The sequence below is a fragment of the Tachysurus fulvidraco genome, chromosome 23 (assembly GCF_022655615.1).
Source record: "Tachysurus fulvidraco isolate hzauxx_2018 chromosome 23, HZAU_PFXX_2.0, whole genome shotgun sequence".
NCBI lineage: Eukaryota > Metazoa > Chordata > Actinopteri > Siluriformes > Bagridae > Tachysurus > Tachysurus fulvidraco.
Window position 1 is genome coordinate 1,254,325 of NC_062540.1, and position 10,000 is coordinate 1,264,324.

The following is a 10,000-nucleotide window of genomic DNA, read 5'->3' on the forward strand; positions in this document are numbered from 1 at the left end:
AAGGTAAAAACCACCTAAAAATCCAACCCTATTCATTTTTACCAACTGATGGGCAAGTCATGTTCCCGGACTGATGCTATCAGACTTTCCATGTTTCTACTGAGTTAGGACTTGATGTAGCTTAGTGAGCATGTTGGTGATGATACTTACCTCAGGTCCAGGAGGCCCTGGTGGTCCTGGGGAACCAAGGTCACCTGTTTTCCCCTTTCAAACAAGACAAAAATATGTATACATAATCAACACGTGGCAGTTTGGGCTTGTTGGTACAGTATAACTTGGGCTTATTCTCACAATCTCCATATTATTTTTTCAGTCATTGTCAAAAGATGAATGGTTTCTAACTTAAAGTAAACAATGACTTCTACAGAAGCTTGACAAGTTACAACAAAACTCATTCCTCTTCCGAATCACATCTAAACTGGGCACATGTACAAAATGCAAATCATCCCCAAGCTCTTTCTTTTAAGCATGACTCTGAGGTAAAAAAAAAAACTTTACCAAGCACTTATCTCATTGCATTGTGTGCTGCAAAGAGAACAAAGATAGCTGGTGCAATGAAGACTAAGCAAGTGGTGATAGCATGCAAAACATGTCGCAAGCCCCAAAACCTCTTAAAGAGAATGCTTTAATGAAGAATTTATGAGAAAGCTGAGGTAAAAAGTGGCTAGCATACCACTGGTCCCGGTTTTCCACGTGGGCCCGGTGGTCCAGGAACGCCTGCGGCCCCCTGTGCAAAAAGGAACCTTATTAAATGACAAACTCAATAGTCAATCACAAGTCAGCACACATACAAAGAGCTAGAAGTGGTGGAAGAAGAGCTGAATGTTAGCCATTGTTCAAGAGAGCATAAAACATCATCACGTTCCCTTACCTTGTCACCCTGGTAGCCATTGTCACCTGGCTCTCCCCGTAATCCAGGTTCTCCCTAGATCATACAGTGCCACACAGAGATCATAGGCTAAACATAGCACAGAGCTTTTTACTTTCAGGGTCAATTTAGAACTTTGGTAAAGATCTAAATATCACTGTTGATACGATTAGGAAACGATTCGGTGAAAATAATCATAGAGTTGGACCTTAACGACCAATAAGAACCAATAAGCATCGGTATAGTTACATCCTTCCTTTCCTACTTTAAATCAAGTCGGCTTTACATCCAATGCTGGCTCCGACTAAAACCACAACCGCTCAGAATTAGCACAAGAGCTATGCTTTTTACATTTACAGATCACTGCAATAATAGAAATATTTAGATCACCTTATCACCTTTCAATCCTAGTGGTCCCACACCGCCAGGAAGGCCCTACCAATAACACAAGAGGTGGAAAAGAGGTTTTCAGTGTCCACCAGAGAAGTTCATGGGGACTAGGAGAACGTGACTTAATGATTGGTTTTTACCTGAGGTCCAACAATGCCAGGTAGTCCACGAAGTCCCTCGGGCCCAGGGTTGCCCTGAAAAAGAAAAAAAAAAGAAACACTGGTGACAAGAAGCTCAAATGCTAAGGAATGCTCAAGAATGGGTTGAACTTTTAGCGTCCGAATGATAGTAACAGCCCTAACTCTGCTCTTCACCAATATTTCCAGATTTTCACCACAGTCTTGCTAACCAAAATGAGTCATAGATGATTTTTTTTATTGCCAGATCTCTGAGGTCTGGTCAGACATTTTACCAGGGGAACTGCAATTTAAGTGCACAATTTCACCCTCTCACATTGGTATCTGTTGCACAATAAAGAAGACTCAGTTAGCAGGTAGACAATAGCTGATCTTTTCCAGCTAGTAAAAAAAAACAGTGAGACTAACCCTAACCCAAAATGTAGGAGGTTCTAAAGAAGATCAGGGGTGTTAGATTAGGGTTGGACCTAAACTCTAAAAGGAACAGGGTTAAGCACCTCAGGCTTACCTAATGTGACAGACACTAGATGACAGGCTAATGAGGAAAATCTCAATCCATCCTTTTTTCCATATCATGACAACTCTCCTGACACAAATTTCCTCCAGGTCTCAAACAGTACATTCCAAGTTGTCAACGCCTTCGAGCAAAGACGTAGAGCTGTGCCAAATCTCTTGAGCATGATATCTATTACACGTCCAATTGTAAAATCACTGCAGGGCTCAGGAAAGGCAAGTGGGGTGGTAATGTTTTAGCCTATATAAAAGACGCTGCTGTATCATTATCTAAACAAGCAATATGTAAATAAAATTTGGGAAGATCGTGACTATGATGGTATGTTTCCGATCGGTTAAACTGCAAAAGACTCTGGATCATAGAATATTTCTACTGAACATTAGGTTTACACACTGGGGCACTTTGAGCTTAAGGTAGTCCACTCTGTGTCTTGATTAGGTGGTGAGGCGGTGTTAGTCTGATCAGCTGTGACACTGATTCCATCCATGTAAGGGTAGATGTTTGCTAGTGCTGAAATTTGGCCTGGTTCTTTTTGGAGGAAATGTCATAGATAATAAACCATGACAGTGAAGCTCTAACCAAATGCAGTAGCCTTCATTCAAGTGATAACAGACGGCATTTCTGACTCTATATCAATGATTTTCTTGGAACTTGCTTTTCCACCAGATCCTGTTGACCTTCCAACAGTGTCTAATGATGATCAAATATTTATCTCCAAGGACTGTAGGGATGTGGTAGCTCTGTGGTTAAGGTGTTGAACTACTGATCAGAAGGTCATGAGTTTTAATCCCAGTTCCACAAAGCTGCCACTGCTGGGCACCTGAGTAAGGCCCATAACCCTTAAATGCTCAGTTGTATAAATTGAAATAAAATGTAAGTCACCCTGGATAAGGGAGTCTGCCAAAAGCCAGAAATGTAAATGACTCAGAATCACCATCCCCACCACATAGCATCCTCAGCCCACCACCAATAAAGACATGCGGCATTAATGCTGAGAACGCAGTGCATCTGGAGCAGCTAAAACCATAGGAATTGCACAGAAGGAGAACAGGAGGCCCTTATGACTTGGTGGGATAAAGACAAATTGTGTGTACTTCATAAAAGTGCTATGTCTCTTTCAACTGACAGCTTGCTTTAAAAACAGTAAAGCGCTAAGAAAGGAGAAAAGAAAGCAAAAGCTGTAACATGATCTTGTCCTAGCAAATTCTTACAGGAATGACTGGATCCAGGACTGACTGAAGGAAGAGAAAGACAAGGTAGAGGAGCTTTCTACTGGTTTTGTAAAATGAAATAAACTGGCAGGGTAAAAACTTTTCAGAGCCACAGAGTGCATGCAACTTGTACATTTACAGCATTTGGCAGACGCCCTTATCCAGAGCGACATACATAAGTGCTTAAATCTCTAACATTGAATACATTAATGCTGCTCACTAGGTTACATACTTAAGATACCATGAGTTTAAAACATTTGTTCAAAGTTACAATGAAAAAGTGTCAACGTTTTTTGTTTTTTTTTTAATGCAAAAGATAAGGAAAGAAGTGCTAGTTGAAGTGTTTCCTGAATAAGTAGGTCTTCAATCACTGCTTGAAAATAGCGGTATTCCAAAGACTTATAAGAATTCAAAGAACCAATCTCATAACCTTACCATAGTCCTAGGAAAACCTAACACTAACTAATCCTACACCATCAATAAGTAAAACTCATCCATATGCCAACCTAACCCTAACTTTGCTAACCCTAACCCTAGCCTTGCTAACCCTAACCCTAACCTTGCCAACCCTAACCCTAAACCTAACTTTGCTAACCCTAGAAAAATAGAAGAAATAATGGAATGGCCAGTAACCTGAGATACAAGAGCAGCCCAAGCTGAGTATTATTTAAATTAACCCTAACCCTAACCCTAATCCATATGCCAACCTAACCCTTAGTTTCCTAACCCTAACCTTCTAACCCTAACCCCAACTTTGCTAACCCTAACCTTGCTAACCCTAACTTTGCTAACCCTAACTTTCCTAACCCTAACTTTCCTAACCCTAACTTTCCTAACCCTAGCCTTGCTAACCCTAACCTTGCTAACCCTAACCCCAACTTTGCTAACCCTAACCTTGCTAACCCTAACTTTGCTAACCCTAACTTTCCTAACCCTAACTTTCCTAACCCTAACTTTCCTAACCCTAGCCTTGCTAACTCTAACCTTGCTAACCCTAAACCTAACTTTGCTAACCCTAACCCCAACGCTGTTAACCCTACCCTAACCTTGCTAACCCTAACTTTGCTAACCCTAACCCAACTTAACTAAACCCCAACCTAGCCTAAACATGGCCTAACTATAAAACCTAATCCGACAAGAAATTTGTATTAATCATTTGTTTGCCTGGTCCACTGTCTTCTGTGTATATGTTGAAGTGAATGCTGTTCAGGAATCATTAACACTGGAGATATTTATGTACCCGCATCTTCCAGCGCTGTTGAAAAATAGAAGAAATAATAGAATGGCCAGTGACCTGAGATGCAAGAGCAGCACAAGCTGAGTATTATTTAAATATAAAGTTTAATCGCAAAGTAAAAGAAAAAAGCCACGGATCACGTCTTCTTTCAAAAGATGTTCCCTGTTGGAATTTTTATGATGGTGGTGGAGAACTTAGGTGGTCCAATAGGTGGTGAAATGAGTTGAGATGTGGTGAGTGTGCAGGCCTTATCAAACCACTCGGTGAGGATATCATGATTGACATGTTTCATCATACGATAAAGATGATCATCTGAAGAAACCTTATTTTGATTTGTAGTGATGATTCCACAAATAAAAGGGGATAAATGAATTCAGACAATAGCAGTAGGGGAAAAAATAAAAACCTCCAAGGAATAATGGAGGACCCGGTCTGTACATGGACTTAAATAGAAAGCTTAAGGTAAGCCAACATGGAAGAGCCAGCAGACTGAAATGAAAAAAGCAAAGCAACTCCATCTGTTGGAATGCCATTGAACTGTACATCTGAATCTCATAACCAAGCGCCTGGGACTGGAACTGACACATTTTTACAAGTAAATCACTGTGATCTGTGCCTTACATCAAAAATAACAATTAACTGAAAATATTCTCTCTGGAAGATCGATCCCTGACCATGTTCCACGACACGACTGAACGACAGCACCTGAAACGCCGGACACGTCCGATGAGGATGTAACCAAACAGGAATCCAAAAAGCTGTCAGACTTCCCACACCATACTGACACTGCTGACATTTCTACATCTGGGTTCTTTTTCTCAGTGCTTTCCAGGAGAAACAAAAACAGCTTTCTGGTGAAAGTAACTCCCACTTCAAACTAAAATCCAGATCCAGATATTTGGAGCACTAAAGGCATTGATAGAATCAATCCATTTTGAAAATCAAAACATTGCTCCCAGATGCATGTCATTTGCCGGTTTTGGGTGATGCATCGAACCGAACACTTTGGACTTTGTATCCAGGGGGTCGGTACTGGAATGACGTAGCGGCTCCATGTGCTTCCCATTATTGCGTTTGTAATTGAAACAAAGTGAACACCAAGCTCAAAGCAGTGACCTTGTAAAAATCTACTGAACCACCGAAAATATTCCACCAAGATCCTCAAGAATCTTATCGCAGGATTATGCATGTATGCAACCGTGCATGTACTGTATAGTATGTGTGGACCTTGTACTGAGAGTAAGCAGCTGACTAGGACCGATGGAATCCGGGGAATCGTGTAAGTTTTATATCCATGGATTATATACAGCTGCATGGGATTAACATACAGTACATACAGTGCAGCTGGGGTTAAAAAAAACCTCTGTAGTGTTTAGAGGGAAAATAAAACAGCTGTAGAAATGCAGGTTGTAAGAGCAGCCACGCATGTCTTCAGGGTTACGGTGCAGCAAAGAGCTCCAGAACCTCTGAAACCGGTGAGACGGATTCTCTACCTGACTCAGGTGAACAACCTCAGGACCCTTTTTTCAGAGAATGCTCTTTTATTTGTGTAGGACTGATGTAGGGCTGGGCGATACGGATGACAACTGTATCACGATATCGGTGTCGGTCGATATCGATAGCGATAATTATCGTTATTTTTTTTAGGACCCATTTAAAATAAGGACCAGGAGAAAAATATATTACATTTCATAATTTTTATTTGAAACCTTCCTGTGATCAGAATCCCCTCAGTTATTAAGACAGAAATGTCGACAACCAGGAAACCTCAAATAATTATAATGTAAACATGAGTCTAAAGTCACAATGAACACTTAAGTATTATCTCTTAACATTTAAAGTGCAAAATGAAAGATAATGTAAAAAATGCTTAATAAAGTTTAATAAACTAGTGCAAAGTGTTAAATATAAACACTGAGAAACTGCCGTACTGGCAACCCGACGTTTCCTCTTTTAGTTACAATTTCCTCTGCTCATCAGTCGCCGGTTACTGAAGAGGAATTCAGCAGACCGGCACGAGACAACGAGACACGAGATACTGTTACATGATTGGCTGTTAGTCACTCCCTACGTTGCTAGGTTACAAGAGAGCGAGTGCCTTTGTTAATGCAACCAAACTTGCTTCGTGACCTCTGTTTTCTTCCGACGAAGAATAAAAAATATCAAACGTTTTATCGAACACATTTTTATTGATATCGATCGCATGTCTATCACGATATATATCGTTATCGTTTTATCGCCCAGCCCTAGTCTGATGATACACATATGATATACTCATGCTGATCCTCGTTCTATACTCTGTCAAGTGATGTTACTGGAACATAATCAACAACAAACACTGACATCTCAATCAAAGTTCTTGCAGAAAAACTGCCGCTATAGAAAACTCAACAACCGATCAACAGACAGAATACCGAGATGAAAAATAAACGAATATTCTCTGTGATTTGTATACGTACAGTATCGTCAACCAGACCTGTTAACTTTTGCTGAGGATTTTAAACACCACTAATCCACTCTTGGCCGAGGAGCCGAGGAGCGACGGGAGAACTGTGTCCCTCACACTGAGAACAAATGACTGTAAGCATTACTTCTGACTTCTCTCCCAGCTCGAGATACCAAAACAGTGATAAAGAAGAAAAAGTGAAAATTCTCGTTCTCATGGAAGACAGCTGCGAAGGCAAAGGCGACGAAAACCCCCGAGGTGCCGAGAATAAAAGCCGCGTTAAACGTTTCCTAATCCAAACGTTCTCCTAATTGAACTATCTTATGCATGATGATGACATAACAACAGACCCTTTAGTGTGTGTGTGTGTGTGTGTGTGTGTGTGTGTGTGTGTGTGTGTGTGTGTAGATGACACTCACTCTGAGGCCTGGAAAGCCACTGGTACCAGTTGCTCCAACAGATCCCTGTAACACAACACAGATCTTTATGAAATAGTGTTTTAGCAACAATATAAACCAGAGCGAAGAGCAGAGATGATCCTCTGGAGTAAAATTCATGTCTAGTAATCTGTTTCACAGGACATTTTTCTCTCACTGGTCAACTGCTGAACTCTTTTGGCTAGCTTATTAAAGTAAGTGTTCAAATCAACTCGAATAAGTGTGTAGACATAAAAAAAACCATCCTACCTGATTCCCATCCGGACCAGGAGGTCCTCTTTCCCCGGCATCTCCAATCACTCCCTGAGAAAACACACACACACACACACACACACACACACACATACACACTATCAATGATCACATAGGTACGTCCACGTAGGTGCAGTTACTATAGAAACTATCAGAACTCGGGAATTTAACAGTGCTGTGCTTTTTCTGCCTTGTTACATGCTATATAACAATTTTAACGCACTTCAGTAATCCACTTGAGATAAGAAATCTCATTTCTTCTGTGCAGAAAAATGCAGATCAGAGGGCGAAAGCGTGTTTGTCAGATCTAACAGATCCTTTGAACATCTTCCATCTTGCTTTCATCCAGTCAGGGGAGGCTGTGATTAGACGGACTCACCTACAGACTCTGGGAGTCGTGCCCACTTGGCAACACGGCTCTGGTGCCGCTTTTACACGTGTTATGTTGTTACCAGGCAAATTCTGGACATGTTTAAAGTCATGCAATGAAAACAAACATGACATTTTATAGATTTTATATAAGGCTTCGTATAACTGCTGTCCATCACTGTCTGACAGAGTGGGATTTAAACTTAGCGTTTAAAATCATGATCGTTTCACTTAACAGCATCTTCAGAACTAAAATTAAACCATGATGTTTTCTGCACCTCTACACACTACACTGTTTACGCCTCCCAGTGCATTATGGGATTTCACTGGTGTCATAGATGGCAGGCACTTATTTCCAGGGATTTCAGAACAGCGTGTCAGATATTCCGTCATCGGGTAGGCGTGGCCTATTTAATAATCTAACCCTAACCCTAACAGTAGTTGTTTATTTGTTTTCTAAAATAAATCTACCTGTATTTTTTATTTTTTGAAAGAGAAAAAATAAACACGCCCACTTTACGTCGTGGTAATGAAACCCCTGGAATTTAGCGAATGCCGTCATAGACGTTTTAATCGGATTCGGTTTTCTGTTCGTGTCGCGTGTCTTTTGTTTTGATTCTAGACTTGACTCCGCCCCCTTTTGTGTCATTAGTTAGTTTCAGTTTGTTTTTTCAGTGTTAAATTATTTGTGTGTGTGTGTGTGTGTGTGTGTGTGTGTGTGTGTGTGTGTCTATATAGTGGATTATTCTGGGTTTATGCTGTCTGCTGTTCCTCTTGCTGTTTTATCTGATAATTACAGGATGCATATTTGTCAAAAAAACATCTGATCATTTATTTGTCTTTTATAACCATTCTGCTTTTCCCTTCTTCAGCTCTGATCTTTCTGTACTCTAAAATCTGTCTGTAATCAGTTACGAGGTTATGTTATGTTCATTTCTCCTCATGTTCTCCTCATGTTCTCCTCACATCTTGCATATCTCTAGTCTTTATTCTATACATTTGTAGTTGGCCGCCAGTCTCCGGCTAATTTCTTGCCTTTACACCTTCAGGACTTTGTACATCGTGGCTAAATTTGGTGCAGGTTGTATTTTGGTTTCCCTTCTTCAGGTAACAGGTGACGATCTTTTACCTGTCTTCCATTAGGTCCGTTCTTCCCCACAGGTCCTGGTATCCCCTGCAAAATGAGTGAAAGATAACTATCTACATGTACGATTAAAACATATCAAACGAAACCAGACCCCTTTAACGCGATCGATCCGATAACATTATGTAATTTGGTCATGCAGCAGATCCATATGGACACTGAGGAAAAACTCCAAAAGGTGCTGAATGGTGGTGAGGTTCAAGAGACGAGAGCTGAACGTTCTGCAGCAGCCACAATGCGATAAAAACATGACTCTGTGTGTGTGTGTGTGTGTGTATGGTTTTGGATGAACGCATCAACTGTCTTTGAATGTAAAGTTTCTTTGTCCTGTAAAAGGTCTCATGATGTTCAGTGAGAATGTAGATGATTCTATATGTTAGGCTCACGCTAAATAACACGTAAAGGCACACGTGCTTGACCTGTCATTTAAAGCCTTGACCACGCCCACTTCACACGTCATGACACTTACTCTTTCTCCCTGTATACCCGGTGCTCCAGGTGCTCCTGGGGGTCCGATAAAACCCTTTAAATGAAAAAGAGACAAAAGTGTCAACACATTAGCATTGGATCGCGACCTGGCTAGTAAAGAAGCGCTACGTAAAACCCAATAAACGGTGAATATTTCCGCTCATTAATGCTAAAATATTCTTTCTGGCTCCTTCTTGGCATGTCGGATGATAAAGAGCTGCCTGAGGGATTCCCGGGATGTGCTCCCTCTTCAGTTAGTGAACTGGAATATTTCCTCAAAAAAAAAAAATTCCTTCACTATATTCCCAAAGGTTTGTGCACCCTGTCACTGATGAACATCTCATTCCAGATCGATCTCTTCCCCATGTGTTTAAATCTCCTCCACTCTTAAAGATTTTACACAAGATGTTGTTCCTCATTCTACGAGAGCATCAGTGAGATCAGACTCTGATGTTGGGATGTTGAGGAGACTCCAGTGGTGTTGTGTCAGAGTCAGGGCTCGGTGCAGGACACTCCGACCTTCACCT

The 10,000-nt window shown here is 40.9% G+C and overlaps 1 protein-coding gene across 1 annotated transcript in view; it reads right to left on the reverse strand.

Annotated features, from left to right (window-relative positions):
• The window catches only part of LOC113658696 (collagen alpha-1(XXIV) chain), a 75,244-nt gene that overhangs the window by 34,540 nt on the left and 30,704 nt on the right, over window positions 1-10,000 (reverse strand). The window contains exons 11-19 of the mRNA XM_047807080.1: window positions 9,475-9,528; window positions 8,991-9,035; window positions 7,490-7,543; window positions 7,223-7,267; window positions 1,399-1,452; window positions 1,259-1,303; window positions 872-925; window positions 674-727; window positions 151-204 (exon numbers count right to left, since the gene is read on the reverse strand). Of these exons, the coding sequence (XP_047663036.1) occupies window positions 151-204; window positions 674-727; window positions 872-925; window positions 1,259-1,303; window positions 1,399-1,452; window positions 7,223-7,267; window positions 7,490-7,543; window positions 8,991-9,035; window positions 9,475-9,528 (459 nt within the window). The remainder of the gene's footprint in view (window positions 1-150; window positions 205-673; window positions 728-871; window positions 926-1,258; window positions 1,304-1,398; window positions 1,453-7,222; window positions 7,268-7,489; window positions 7,544-8,990; window positions 9,036-9,474; window positions 9,529-10,000) is intronic.